At 45.2% G+C, this 15,899-nt stretch overlaps 1 protein-coding gene across 1 annotated transcript in view; it reads right to left on the bottom strand.

Moving 5' to 3' along the window:
• The window catches only part of LOC134957870 (uncharacterized oxidoreductase ZK1290.5-like), a 530,010-nt gene that overhangs the window by 262,968 nt on the left and 251,143 nt on the right, over positions 1-15,899 (bottom strand). Inside the window, 1 exon segment of the mRNA XM_063940091.1 lies at positions 6,750-6,841. Coding sequence (XP_063796161.1) covers positions 6,750-6,841 — 92 coding nt within the window.

Here is a 15,899-nt window from a genome sequence, read left to right as displayed (position 1 = left end):
TCATTGTATTAAAGTCGGCAGTGTTTTACAAGTCACTCACGTAAAACACTGCCTAAAAAAACGAATGACATCGACATCGGTAAAACCGAAAATGCAGAATACGGCAGGTTAGTAAATTAGTCGTACTAAATTCAAAAAGTTGCATATTTACACTTTCGGTGTCATTCGTGATTGAACTTTGACCTCAAACGGAAAATTACGAATCTTAGTAAATATACCCCAGTGTATTAATCAGGGGAGAGAGAGAAAGAGCCACTTTGGAATATTGCTTGATAGAGGAAGAAGTTTAAAACCCCATGGGGGTCATTACGAGTTGATCGTAGCTGTGCTAAATTTAGCACAGCTATGATCATCTTCCCTGACATGCAGGGGGACACCCAGCACAGGGCTAGACCGCCCTGCATGTCAGTCCACTTCCCCCGCACAAATACAAAAGCATCGCACAGCGGCGATGCTTTTGTATTTGTGGAGTAACTCCCGGCCAGCGCAGCTCCTGCGGCTGGCCGGGAGTTGATCGTCGCTGCCACTGGCTGCAGCGGCTGCGTGAGACGTCACGCAGCAACCGTGGCCTGCCCCCCAATGGCCCGGCCACGCCTGCTTTGGCCGGACCGTGCCCCCTAAACGGCGGCATAACGCAGCTGTCCAGCCACCTCCCGCCCTGCGACCGCCTCTGCCTGTCAATAAGGCAGAGGCGATCGCTACTGAATGACATGCGCCGGTGCACTGCGGCACCGGCGCATGCGCAATTGCGACCCGATCGTTGCGCTGCGATAAACTGCAGCGAGCGATCGGGTCGGAATGACCCCCCAAGTTCGGTGGTTTGGATTCTGGACTGGAACACATTTCCGGGGTTTTTATATGCAATCTACTCTAGCGTGACTGTGATATTTTTTTCATATGTGTAAAATATAGGAGAATTTCAGATTCAATAAAAATGTGTAATTGAGACAGGATAAAGCTCCAATAAAACAATTTAAAACCATAGTTTTTCTTCCTTAGATATTGACACTCAATATTATAGGCTCTATTTAGTAAAGCTAAACAAGGCTTTTCTCCAGGGTTTAAGTTGGAGAAAATGCAATATTTTGCTTCTCACTATCTATAAGCAGCAATAGGTTATAGCAATAACTCTGTTCATGAACCCATTATAATTTTTGGATCACATAACATTATAAATGAGTTCAAGGTGGCGCCTCGGTGCTGCTCTGCCATGCAGCCTTAGTTTTTACATGTATAATATGTCTAATATGTCGAGTCTATTGTACAGTTGCAATGTGCAGTATGAACTCACACGTGTAATGTTTGTAATGTATGCTATGTTCTACCCCCTTCTTATGCTATGTATCCCCCCTTCATGTTGCTGCTTGGCAAAGCATTGGGGTATGGGTCGTTGGGTTGACTCAACTTAGGTCGGCAGTTATTAAGTCGACCACTGAAGGTCAACATGTACTAGGTCGACATGGGCATTAGGTCGACATGTACTAGTTCGACAGGTGAAAATGTCGACATGAGTTTTTGGACTTTTTTTGGTGTCGTTTTCTTCGTAGAGTGACGGGGAACCACAATTAGTGCACAGTGTCCCCTCGCATGGCTCGCCATGCTTCGGGCAAGGTGCCTCGCTCCGCTACCACTGCACTCGGCACAGGTTACCATTCCCAATTGTAGTCCACGTGGATCGTAAAGAATGAAAAAGTCCAAAAATTTAAAAAAAGGGGAAAAACTCATGTCGACCTTCTGACCTGTCGACCTAGTACAAATCGACCTAATGCCCATGTCGACCTTCAGTGGTCGACCTAGTTTGTGTTGACCTAACGACCGTATCCCATGCATTGTACCGCAAAAAATTCCTAGTGTACGTGAGTACACCTGGCCAATAAAGGGTATTCTGATTCTGTAAGTCTTAAAACTGCAGTGAATCAGATTTCACCATGTTTTCATAGTGCTTCGACTGCCATCATAGGTCGCAATGGGGGCTGCTCGATAATGCTACTTATAGAGAAGAGAAAGACTGCTCTGCTTCAAACTTCTCTCCAAAAATAAACACCATGGGACGGATGTAATGATGCCCGAGTTCGGCGCCGTGCGGGATGTCAGGCCGCCAAACTCAGGCACCATTACATCCGGCCCCATATCTTGATGGCATTATAGGCAGAAAAGAACAGAAAAATTTCTCCTTTCTGCTTTTGCCCATATTGCACCTGTCCCCTGACTCCTCTCCCTTCAATCATCAAAAAAAGGACACAAATATTGGTTTCCGAGGAAGCTGTGGGCCATTTCCCTCATCCATTTTCCTCTTGTTTTTACCCCAACACATCACTGACAAACATCTGGGACCAGGATTTTCATAGGAGTGTAACCACCAGCAAAGGATTCCTAACAGCCAACCACTGTGCGAGGAGATCTTGCTAAGGGACTGGAGGAATCACTGATCTAAGACTAGTAACACAGGATTATTCTCTAACTGGTCAGCCTTGAATACTACTCTCCTGTGACTCACTGGGGGTCATTCCGAGTTGATCAAAGCTGTGCTAAATTTAGCACAGCTACGATCGTAAACTCAGACATGTGGGGGGACGCCCAGCACAGGGCTAGTCCGCCCCGCATGTCAGTACTGCCCCCCCGCACAAATACAAAAGCATCGCACAGAGGCGATGCCTTTGTATTTGAGGAGTAATTCCCGGCCAGCGCAGCTCCTGTGGCTGGCCGGGAGTTGCTCGTCGCTCCCGCTGGCCGCAGCGGCTGCGTGCGACGTCACGCAGCCGCCACGGCCCGCCCCCCCAACGGTCCTGCCATGCCTGCGTTCAGCCCCCTCCCGCCTAGCGACCACCTCTGTCTCAGAGGTGATCGCTAGGTAACGACGGCTGCCATGCGCCGACGCACTGCGGCGCCGGCGCATGCGCAGTTCCGTCCCGATCGCTGCGCTGCGACAAACTGCAGCGAGCGATCGGGTCGGAATGACCCCCTATGTGCATTTGTACTGGACAGCTTATTATAGCTGTTGTGGGACTTTTCAGAGAGAGACGATGACCATGGGGTTCTTATTAGGAACAAACCCCAGCTATTGCTCATGATGCTTATTAAGAGAAAACCTTTTATAAGTGATTTGAATACCTATTTTAATACATGTTTCTATACGCGCTAATAATTTGGATCAATAAATTATATAATTTATAAATCTGGCTGCACTATTTTAGCGCTGTAGGCTTCTTTTACTCTCCCTTCAATCATGTCAGAGAGCTTTCTGATGTCACTTAGCTTGAGGACTCTGTTGATGCGGGAATGCACATGAGCAGGTTTGAGAACCTGTGGTCTATAGCATAGGTCTGCAAACTCGGTCCTCATTACCCCCACACAGTGCATGTTTTGCAGGTCTCCTCACAGAATCGCAAGTGAAATAATTAACTCCACCTGTGGACCTTTTAAAATGTCTGTGAGTAATTAATACACCTGTGCACCTGCTGGGTTACCTGCAAAACATGCACTGTGAGGGGTCCTGAGGACCGAGTTTAAAGACCTATGGTCTATAGCAGTGGTTCTCAAACTCGGTCCTCAGGACCCCACACAGTGCATGTTTTGCAGGTAACCAGGCAAGTGCACAGGTGTATTAATTACTCACTGACACATTTTAAAAGATCCACAGGTGGAGCTAATTATTTCACTTGTGATCTGTGAGGAGACCTGCAAAACATGCACTGTGTGGGGTCCTGAGGACCGAGTTTGAGAACCTGTGGTCTATAGGAAACGTGCTGTCTGTCGCAATTGAGAAAGAAACATTTTGCTCCGCTTTCAATTGACTTTTTCTCTTTTCTGGGACAGGCTTATTTCTCTTGTACTGTCCTGTAACCTATATTTTATTAAATATTGCGCAATTTGACTGGCGACCGTAAGAGAAATGAAACGATAATTATTTTTCATATTTCGCCTTTATTTTCTAAACAGACCGCTACATCATAGCAATAACATCACACAAATACACTCCTTGACTATCTGCATTCTGTCCAAATAAGAAAATATACGTAACAGTAGTTACTTTCTTCATCGGAAACATTATGAGACTATAGCTTGTCTACCTTTTAACTTCACAGTTTATCAGCAATATTCTCTCCTAATAATTAAATCTGTAACAAACATGGGGGGCACATTTACCAATATTCAGAAGCTGGTCCCAATATTTATCATTTCTCATCGCAGCATATTGTGGCAATAAGGAATTAGTGTCTGTATTGTTGGCACTACCAAAAATCACATTTAGAGACGGGCTCCCATAGGAACCCATCCTTGTAATGTGTAACATTTAAAGTGATTGCTAAAGTGATCACCTTATTTCAGGGGTTCGAACCCAGGTACAGCAACTGTGCACCACACATATGGATGCAGAGACTACCGGGGAAACTTGGCATAATGTAGCCCATAGCCCCAAGCTTGGTAAATTAATCATTTGGCAGCTCAACAGGAACCTCTGTTATCTGTTTGGGTCCCCTCTTCCTAAATACTGGACAGAGGCATAGGTATAGCAGTTGCAGGGGGTCTGGCTGTCCGGACTCCCCCTGCATCCACTTACGGTGGCAGCCACCCTGATTCACACTCACCTCATGAGCCACGTCGCTTCTCTTTTTTGATGCATCAACATCAGTGAGAACAGGAAGGAGCTGGCTGGGACACTGGGCCTAATTCAAATTTGTTAGCTAATGGGCAAAACCATGTGCACAGCGGGGTGGGCAGATATAACACGTTCAGAGAGACTTAGATTTGGGTGGGTTATATTGTTTCTGTGCAGGGTAAATACTGGCTGCTTTATTTTTACACTGCAATTTAGATTTCAGTTTGAACATACCCCACCCAAATCTAACTCTCTCTGCACATGTTATATTTGACCCCCGCCCTTCCTCCCTGCAGTACACCTGGTTTTGCCCATTAGCTAGTAAATTTGCTGCTGCGATCAGGTCTGAATTAGGCCCACTGACAGCAGATATGTCTATAGCAGGACAGGACCCAGGAGGTTAGTAGTGCTGGGTGGGGGTCTGGGTTGAAAAGTTTGCTATGGGACCCCATTAGGTATATCTACGCCCTTGATCCTGCAGATACTTTCTTTTGAGGCTATCCTACAAATTTCCTTTGATTAATATGCCCCATAATATCACATGGATTTACATCGTAATGATCTTCCTGGATAGGAACATGTAACTTTATTATACCTATTTGAGGGTTTAATTAGGGCAGGATTATCAGTTTTACAATGGTTACATTTTGTTCTCTATGTGCACTATGGTGATTGGTGTGTGTCTGTGAACAACACAGGGCCTGTTTTAAATTTGTAACTGAGTACCTAAACCAGTGGTTCCCAAACTGTGTGCCGTGGCACCCTGGGGTGCCTCGGGACACTTGCAGGGGTGCCTTGGGTTGGTGGTCCAGAACCAATTTAAAATCTCATGGTCAATGTAAAAAGCAAAACCAGTGTTAATTGCTGCCAATCATAAAATATATTGACAATCAGAAGCAAATCTTGTCCCTCACCACATAAGTTACCCTAAGGATGACATATAAAGACAATTTACTTAATTTAATATTTCTTTATAAATTTTTCAATAAAAAAGTATTGGCTTAGGGGTGCCGTGAAAAAAATTCTGATACTTTAGGGTGCCGTGATTCAAAAAAGTTTGGGAACCACTGACCTAAACAAACCATGTAATGCAAGGTGGTGCAAATACATCATTTTTTTTACATGTGGGGTAAATACTGCCTGGTTTTGCATGTAGCCCACAGACGCTGGAAAGCTTTATTTTTACACTGAAGTGTGGACACGCTCCTTTCTGCATATTTAAAATCTCCCCCTCCTGCAGTGCAACATGGTTTTACCAAGATGCACAGTTACAGTACTTGCTCTTTCTTAGACCAGGGGGGTAATTCCAAGTTGATCGCAGCAAGATTTTTTTTAGCAGTTGGGCAAAACCATGTGCCCTGCAGGGGAGGCAGATATAACATGTGCAGAGAGAGTTAGATTTGGGTGTGGTGTGTTCAATCTGCAATCTAATTTGCAGTGTCAAAATAAAGCAGCCAGTATTACCCTGCACAGAAATAAAATAACCCACCCAAATCTAACTCTTGCTGCACATGTGATATCTGCCTCCCCTGCAGTGCACATGGTTTTGCCCAACTGCTAAAAAATTTCCTGCTGCAATCAACTTGGAATTACCCCCCAGGTACATACTTCAATGATATAGGCACAATTTGTCATATCGGAACAAATCTTGCTGATTATCTAATGTGTGCCCATGATTGCACACTCCTGTAGGTTGGATGCAATGGCCAACCGGAAGATATTGTGTGCTACCCGCTGCAGTGTAACGAATGACGGAGTGAGATGTTGTACCATCGTTCATTACATCGTGCAATGTGTACCCGCAATGTGCTATGTTGCTGTTACGGGGGTGAAGGGAAATCGCCCCGACCATAGGCACGACTGCGGCTTGTCGTAGTGTGTACCCAGCCTAAATCTATGCCCAAATCTGAATTAGGCCCACGGACTCCCTCCATTTCAACTCGCAGTGCATCGCATTTATTCGTGGATTAGAATGGAAAATACCATGTGACTTATCACGGTTACTCTCAACACTAAGCACTTGTTGAAAACATTTTATTGAAACTCCATAAGAGACACCCAATATAATTTTTAGCAAGAACCTCTAATTTCTCATCTTTCCCAGTTTTACTGAAGGTGCTGTTAACAAAGAAATGAAAAAAGCTGTTACCTGGTTGAGATGAGGAACCACACTGCAGTCTTCCTTCAGCTGATCCAAGTGAGGAATGAGAAAATTGCTGACGCCAATTGAACGACAGATTCCTGATGAAGAAATAAACTGTAGTGAGTAAATAAACTCATTTTTATACAAAATGTATTCATTTGCAGTGTATGGGTACACTTATCGGGGTTTCCTGTTGTCAACAAACCCTTAGCTCCTTGTTAAGTGCTGTTCTTAATACAATATTCCATATTGTAATTATAAGAAAGGGTTAGCATTTTAGAACATTTTATAAAATAGGTCTGACACATTTCTAGGGTCATGGGAGAATGGTCTAGTTTTAAATGTTATTTTACCCTCATGCTGTACTGTCACTTCAGATAGCTACAATGGACACACAAACACAAATCCCTAAAGTGACTGTACAACACTTATGCAAAGTGCATGAATGTGCCACTGTAGCAACAGGCAGTGCTTAGTCTAAGCCCACCTCCCGATACCACTGGGCTTAAGAGGCCGCAGGATGAGAGTAGGGAGGGTCCGCGTTGCCCAGGCATTCAGGAGAGGTGTGGCAAACTGCTTTGAGCCGCAATCTGTATATTAAGGGGAATGCCCCTGTAGAACGGATAGGGTCCCCATGCAAGAAGCCCCTAGGCAACAAGAGCACCCAAGCAGAGACACCCCAGGGTCCAGGGTACATATAAGAGGGGGAGTCGCCCCCACAATGCTGAAGGTAAGCTGCAGATGAATGGTGGACCCACTAAGGAAGAGCCCCTCTGGGGAACCCTGCAGCACAATAGAGACCCATGCAGAGCTTAAGAAGGAAAGTGCACACCCACAAAGGGGCATTTAAGAGAGAAACCTTGCAGTGTGATGGCAGCAGTCTCCACAGTCCAGCATTGGGAGCCCCCTATTGTGTTTCTGATTTAACCAATACTATTAATGTGCAGGAGTCCATGAGATAATGTGACCTAACACGTAACCATTATTCTTTGTGCTGGAGGAAAGAAGTACTTTTTCTAAAGTTATGCCTGCTTTATTTCAAATAAACTTTTTATCCTCTTTTGTGTTTTTGATGAGATGGCCTGGTGCTGACTTGATCTACATGTACTGCACTGGCACCTGTACTGATATCCAATCTACAGCATCCTACAGTATCTGTATTATGCAATTTTGAATTGTGATTTTTTTTTTAGGAATGTCACAAAATCTGTTTCCATTGGACAGCCATTGATCTGTGTGTATTAGGGCGAATTAGCCACAGGTTCAATGGGCATTATGTAAGGATCCAACAGGATCTAGGAGTCTTTGCAAAATGTATTAAGTGTTGGCTTTGCTGGCTTTTTCAACATAATCGAATCGACAATGGGTTTCTGCTTCATACTACTAACCTAACTAAAGCCTGTTTTGCTCTTCGAAAGTGAAGCTGAAGTCGACCTCTGCTAGTTTTTACAATGTCAACTCTCCGTGAAAACATAGAGCATATAGTGCTACATGGTCCTTTGGATCCGTACAGCACTAGTCTCTCTCTTTTTTTTTTTTTTCCCTTTTTTTTTTTTTCATTTAGTTTAAAATAAAAATGTAAAATAAAACAATGTGTGAGGTTTATCCACAAAAGTTTAACCAGTATATACGCTCTAAGCTTAGTGTGGTAGTAGCAAGATAAGGGAGACAACAACTGTGGGGTCCTCCCGAAATGGCTACAGCCATTATGTGGCCAGGTTAATACTAACCAATCAGAATGACTGTTCTCTGACCAATCAGAATGCATCCAGTAATTTAAATCCTATACATCATTGCAGGGTCACATATTTAATTGAAGGAACCAATGTGGAGTCCATCAGCACATGATCCAGGTACTCAATAAGGAGAATATGGTTGAGGTTGCAGTGGACCAGCTGTTTAGGTAAATGAGGCTACGGTGCACTTTGTGGAAGACAACATGTGTAAGGGTTGCGTTTATTGGTAACAGTGCAGTTAGTGAGCAAGAGATTGAAACATAAGTTGCTGAACAAGGTCTCCGTTCCTACTTTCTACTCAATGCTTCTCACTTCTTAATCCTATATTTGATGCACAGTTCCTCATGTCTGAGCAGGTGCCAGTATTTGCTTCTTCAGTTGAATGTTTCCACCAATCCAGATTATACATATCCATGTTTACAAAGATTTTTATAGATATGTTCATAGACTTTCAGTCTTCATGACAAAATAGCATTATTTTGTGAGGCCTTGCTGTAATTATATCATAGTGAAGGAGTGCAGTGTCCTTTATTCCTTGCAGCTGAGGCTAGTGATAATTTACCACAATCTATCAAACATAGGACACAGTCTTGGTCAAACGGTATTATTTGGATAAAGCTGCTTATCTCTCCAGCACAGCCCTTCTCTGGGTTATAGTGTTTATTAGCATACAATAACTGATAGAGATAACAAGCTAGACGTAAGCTCCAAAAAACTGTTGCTCATTATCACTTTCATTCCCTCTGTATGTATCCTTTCTGAAAGGAAGAGATCAGTAATTATATTATTAGATAGGGAAAAATATACACGCTAATATCATTCACATTGATAGTCATATCTTTTATCAAGCAACGCCTATGACCTTATGTTTTAAATGAATCTTCATATTCCTACAATACAGGAATGTTGGTGGTAGTATAGAGTGGGGGTTCAGATAAAAATGTCTTGACAAACCTTTCCTCCATTTTGTAACAGAGATTAATATCAGAAAACTGGCGATATTACTGTTTCCATGGCGCAACCAAACTTGAGCTCTGTCAAAATATTTATATAGTTTTCATGCATGCCTTAATATTTGATTGGCTGTAACCATTGTCAGTCTGTGTGTGGCCACATTGCAAATTGGTCACATAGGTCAGTGCCCAGATCAAGCTTCTGAATCACTTGTGTGTCCATCTTAAGAAGAGTCATGAGGGACTCAGGAAAGATGTGCCCTTTTCTCATGTATTATTTATTCACAGCTCTTTATATACTGCACACATACAGTGACTTGTAGATATTTACAGAGAATCAGTCCCTGCTCCAGTGGATCTTACAACTCTATATTCTGTATTGCATGGACACACACAGGTTATTTTTTTTGTCTGTCACAAGCCAATTAACCTACTTGTATGTTTTTCGAGTGTAGGAGTAAATCAGAGCACTCATTGGAAACCCACGCAAACATGGGAGAATATACAAACTCCGTACCTCTAGCGCCTTGGTCAGGAATTGAACTCGTGACCTCTGAACTGTGAGACAGTAATGCATACCATTGTTGGACAACTCGCATTGTAGTAGGAATGTTCTGAAAGAATCTATTCTAATTCTAACTGAATTTGCTCTTTGTCCTAGGGATGCTATGAAAACATTTCTATGGGCCTAAAGGCCCCATGACTGATGAAAGTTTGGGAACGATTGTCATAAGCCATCATCTTGGCTCCAAATACACATCAGCCCAACTCAAATATTGGGCATTACAAAAACAGTATTTAATAATAATAACCTTAATTTAGGAAGTGCAAGTATAGTACAACTTAGTGCAACTATTGCTGACCACAAATGGTGGAATATCAGAGGTAATACTGTGAATTTGACTGAAATTGCAGTTTGCGAGGCCCTAACAAGACATTACATGAAAATGAGACTAATAAAACAAGCATGTTGGTAAATGCGGACTGGAGCTGGTCAATACTGGCCACCATTTTTGAGTATCTTTTGACCCCTTTCACACCGCACAAATAACCCGGTATCAACCCGGCATATTGCCGGGTCGACACGGGTCAGCGTGCGGTATGAAAGCGCCTGCTCCGAATTCCCTGATCGCTTAACCCGGTAATTCAACCCGGGTTATAAGCAGTGTTATTCCCGGGTTGAATACTGGGTCAGTGGCTACATAAACAGATTCCGGGGTCGATGCGACCCGGGACCCATTTACTAGATAGGGAAAGGCGGTGCGGAGATAAGCTCATCTCCCAGCGCCGCCACCACCTCTCCCCACTGCTATGGCAACTGACCCGGCATATTGCCGGATCGGACAGCCAGCGGAAGGAGTAGGGAGAGTCTCCAATGCCGGATCCCACCTGGGAAGGACCCGTTTACAATTCCCGAGTGGGATCTGGCATTGGAGATGTGAAAATGGCTTCAGGAGCATTCCAAATTGGACAGTTAATCTGCTTGTTTGGTTAAAGCTCCTATTATAAAAAATGAAACACTGGGCACCATGTGACCTAAATGTGGTGGAGTGCTTAATATCCCTACAAGGAAGCTCTACGTAGGGATTGGGCCAAACTGCAGGATCGCATTATGGACCCTATACAGCTTCAGTTGCAGTTTTGCTAATATAGCAAAACTGCAACTACTATCAGCTCAATTCAATTGCGATCACATCGCTAAATAAGGGAAGCCCCCTGCCTCCGCAGCCTGGCTGCGAAGGCAGTCAGGCAGCTGCCATGTTTCCTGTTGCAGCAGCTGCGTGTGACGTCATGAAGACACCCTGAAACGTACCGCCCCCACAATGCTGTGTCGCCGCCCTGCGAACGCTTCTGCCTGTCAGAGGCTTTCGCATTACTGAGATGCAATCACATCTCCCTGCCCACATACGTGCAGCGTGGGTCCTGCGCATTGGGCTCTAGAAAAGGGGAATGCGAATGCATCTCAGATTTGCATGCACCTGAATAAGGTCCTATGCCTGTTCAGTGTAAGTAAGCTAATGTAACAAGGATTATTTTTCTACTACACTCATATAATATTTTATATGCAGAAGTGAGAGTAGGTAACATTAAGAAACATTACCATACAAAAATGGGAAGTTGTTAAATTTTGTTGGCACCCTGTTTATAAACTATTTTTAACACTGCTAACAGCCCCCCACCCACCTGTAGTTGTCTACATTTTCAAATATTGCGCATACTGATATAATGACAATATTAAAATAGAAGTTGTAAGTGTCAGCCCTGTAGATTCTGGTGGACTCAAGCTGGATGCTGGTGCTGACTTAGTACTTGGCACTTTATGCAGGAAGCTGGCAGGGCGTAGATAGTCCTTGCACATGAAAGGAACAGGCTAAGAGGAGTTTACTGGTTGAACTTAGGTGCTGAGTATAGCTGAGGATCAGGGCGTAACTCCCAGAGGCAATGGAGATGTCTGCCTCCAGGCTCCAAGCCCTGAAGAGAGAACTGTATGTACAGCAGCACCTGTGTTTTTCACAGCGGGATCCAATGGAGCTGTTCTTCCAATGGAGCTCTGCGGCACACCCGCTGCTGCTGCAGAGTAAATCTCTGTCCCAGGAGCCCTGCTAATTCCTTCAATAGGTACCGCTTATCCAGCACTGCAGCAAGCAAGCAAGGGTGTACCCGGCACTGTTGCTGGTTTATGTAATAGGGCCCGCCGGAGAATGCCGATTCTGCACTCTGCAGACTGTTGACTCACAACATAGTTGGAGCCCTGCCAATTCACTGCGGGCTCCGGTCCCTGTAGACCTACTGAGATTGCTATCTATATAATTCTGTAAGTCGTGATTGTGTGTGTGTGTGTGTGTGTGTGTGTGTGTGTGTGTGTGTGTGTGTGTGTATATATACAGTGCAGTGACATCCCTGATACAGTGAGGTAAATTTACTAAAGCTTCTAAAAGTGAAAAGTAGTGATGTTGCACATAGCAACCAATCAGATTTTGTATGTTATTTTCTTGGACGCCACAGAGAAAAAGGGAGTTATGGTAGACTTACCATTGTTAACTCTCTTTTTGCAAGGTACATTGGGTTCCACAGGGAAACATCGGGGTGTGGATCTTGATCCAGAGACCCCAACAGGCTAAAGTTTAAGGCTGTCCAGGATGCATTGGGGATTCCTTTATAACCCCGCCTCCAGGCATTGTGAGCGTAGATTCCTTAACCAGTCCAATGCAGGAGCAGGTAAAAGAAGGTAGATGTTAGTCACATAGAACCACATTCTCACGACAGGAGAAGGGACCAGCGGCTAATACCATACAAACCTATAGAAGCTAGGTGCGTCAGGGTGGGTGCCCTGTGGAACCCAATGTACCTCGCAGAAAGAGAGTTAACAAGTCTACCATAACTTTACTTTTCTGCAGCAGGTTACACTGGTTTCCAAAGGGAAACATCGGGATGTCCTAAAGCAGTTCCTCAAGGGAGGGGACGCACCTTAGCAGGTATGAGAGTCCGGGGTCCAAAGGAAGCATCCTGGGAGGCGGAAGTATTAAAGGCATAGAACCCAATAAACGTGTTCACAGAGAACCACGTAGCCACCTTGCACAATTGTTCTGCAGATGCGCTGCAGCGGGCAGCCCGAGAAGGTCCTACAGAAAGTGTAGAATGGGCATTAATAGCAGCAGGAGCTAGGAGACCAGCCTGCGCATAAGCTTGTGCAATCACCATTCTAATCCATCTGGCCAAAGTTTGCTTATTCGCAGGCCAGCCACGTTTGTGAAATCCAAACAAAACAAAAAGGGAATCTTTCTCCTGATAGAGGCAATCCTCTCCACATATATTCGGAGAGCCCATACCACATCCAAAGACTGCTCTTTGGAGGACAAATCAGAAGAGATAAAGGCCGGCACCACAATCTGGTTCAGGTGAAAAGATGACAACATCTTAGGTAAATAACCTGGGCGAGTTCTAAGAACTGCCCTGTCACGATTAAATATTAGAAAGAGTGGACGACAGGACAATGCGCCTAAGTCCGACACCCTTCTTGCAGAGGCAATAGCCAGTAAAAACAAGACCTTGGACGTGAGCCATTTAAGGTCCACTGTCTCAAGCGGTTCAAATGTAGACTGTTGCAGGGCATTCAGGACAACAGACATATCCCATGGAGCCACAGTAGGTACATAGAGAGGCTGAATCCGTAAGACACCCTGAGTGAATGTATGAACGTCAGGTATATACGCAATTTTTCTCTGAAACCATAACGACAAGGCAGATATGTGAACCTTGAGGGAGGCCAGACGAAGGCCTAAGTCCAGGTCTCTTTGCAGAAAAACCAGACTTCTGGAAGTTCTGAATCTGTATGCATCATAATTCTTATCAGCACACCAGGTGAAGTAAGAATTCCAGACCCTGTAATAAATCTGAGCAAATGCCGGTTTGCTGGCTTTTAACATAGTTTGCCTCAGAGAATCCTTTGGCTCTCAGGAGTGATGCCTCAAGAACCATGCCATCAAAGCCAGCCTGGCCAGGTCCGGATAAAGACTAGCTCTGTACCAGGAGGTCTGGGCACTGAGGAAGTAGAAAAGGACACTCTGTTAATAGACTCTGCAGGTCTGAGAACCAATGCCATCTGGGCCACGTTGGAGCGACTAGAAGTAGAAATCCTCCTTCTTGTTTGAACTTCCGCAGGACCCTGGGCAGGAGTGACACTGGAGGGAACACGTAGGGCAGTTGAAAGTTCCATGGAATTGCCAGTGCATCAATGAACACTGCTTGAGGATCCCTGGTCCTTGATCCGAAGACCAGAACCTTGTGATTGTGTCAAGATGCCATCAGGTCTTCTTCTGGTAGGCCCCACTTGTCCACTAGGAGTTGAAAGACTTCTGGATGAAGACTCCACTCTCTGGCGTGCACGTCTTGGCGACTGAGGAAGTCCATTTCCCAGTTTAGGACGCCTGGAATGAACACTGCCGTTATTGCTGGCAGATAGCATTCCGCCCAACCAAGGATTTTTGACACTTCCATTATATCCATGCGGCTTCGAGGGCCACCTTGATGGTTTATGTATGCCACTGTAGTGGAATTGTCTGACTGTACTTGAACCGAGCCTGTTCTGTACCAGAGGCAGGGTGAGAGTCAATGCATTGAACACTGCCCACAACTCCAGAATGTTTATTGGGAGGAGTGACTCCTCGGTCCAGCAACCCTGCTAAGAGTGTTGCTCCAACACTGAAACCCATCCCCTCAGACTGGCGTCCAATGTCAGCAGGACCCAGTAGGGGATCCAGAAGGGACAGCCCCTGCTCAACTGATGGTCCTGGAGCCACCAGATCAGCGACAGACGAACCGCCGGAGTCAAAGTGATCATGTGAGATCTGATGCGATGAGGTAGGCCGTCCCTCTTGGAAAGGGTTAACCTCTGCAGAGGGCGAGAATTAAATTGAGCATACTCTATCATGTCGAAAGCCGACATCATCAGGCCAAGTACTTGCATCGTTGACTGTATCGACACTCTGGGGTGACAAAGGAAGCATCCTTTCCTGTCTTGAAGTCTCAGGACTTTTTCTGGAGACAGAAACAGTCGTTGACTGTGTGTGTCCAGGAGTGCCCCCAGGTGCACCATGCTCTGAGCTGGGACCAATTGATGAGCCACCCGTGGGCTTGTAGGAAGCTTACCGTCAGCTGTAGATGACTGAGGAGGACATTGTGGGAGCTTGCCAGAATCAGGAAGTCGTCCAGATAAGGTAGGATCCTGACTCCCTGGCGAGGGAGATGGGCCGTCATTACGGCCATGACCTTGGTGAAGATCCGAGAAGCCATAGCCAGTCCAAATGGCAGAGCCTGGAACTGATAGTGGAGGTTGCCAATATCAAACCACAGATACTGATGATGCGACATGGCAATAGGTATATGCAGGTAAGCATCCTGTATATCCAGGGATACCATATAGTTTCTGGGTTCCATAGCCAGTATAACTGAGCGCAGTCTTTCCATATGGAACTTGGACACTGAATATAGGCCGGAAAGACCTATTGGGTTTCGGAACTAGAAACAGGGTAGAGTAGTAACCTCTGCCTCTCTGGGGCAGAGGAACTGGCACTACCACTTCTGTATTCAGGAGAGAACTCACAACCTTTTGCAAAGCTTGCGCCTTTACCGGATCCAAAGAAATAACCGTGATGCAAAACTGGCGAGGGGGGCGTCTCTTGAAGGAGACTGCGTACGCGTGAGAGACAACTTCTTGCACCCATGTGTGTGATGTGGTCATTAACCAGACCTGGGTGAACTGCAGAAGTCGGCCTCCGACCCTGGGGTCCCCCAGGGGGAGGACCACCGGGTAATGCGGCAGGCTTGTCTTGTTTAGTAGCAGGTTGACGGGCCACCCAGGACTGCTTTGACTTGGGCTTAGCGGTTTTAGAAGCACAAGATTATCTCGGGTATGCCCGACCTTTTGCTTTCCCTTGAGGCAGAAAAGTGGTACCTTTTAGCCTTCT

Source organism: Pseudophryne corroboree, chromosome 9 (assembly GCF_028390025.1).
Source record: "Pseudophryne corroboree isolate aPseCor3 chromosome 9, aPseCor3.hap2, whole genome shotgun sequence".
Lineage (NCBI taxonomy): Eukaryota > Metazoa > Chordata > Amphibia > Anura > Myobatrachidae > Pseudophryne > Pseudophryne corroboree.
The sequence above is the reverse complement of the archived record's forward strand: the minus strand, read 5'-3'. Positions and strand labels throughout refer to the sequence as shown.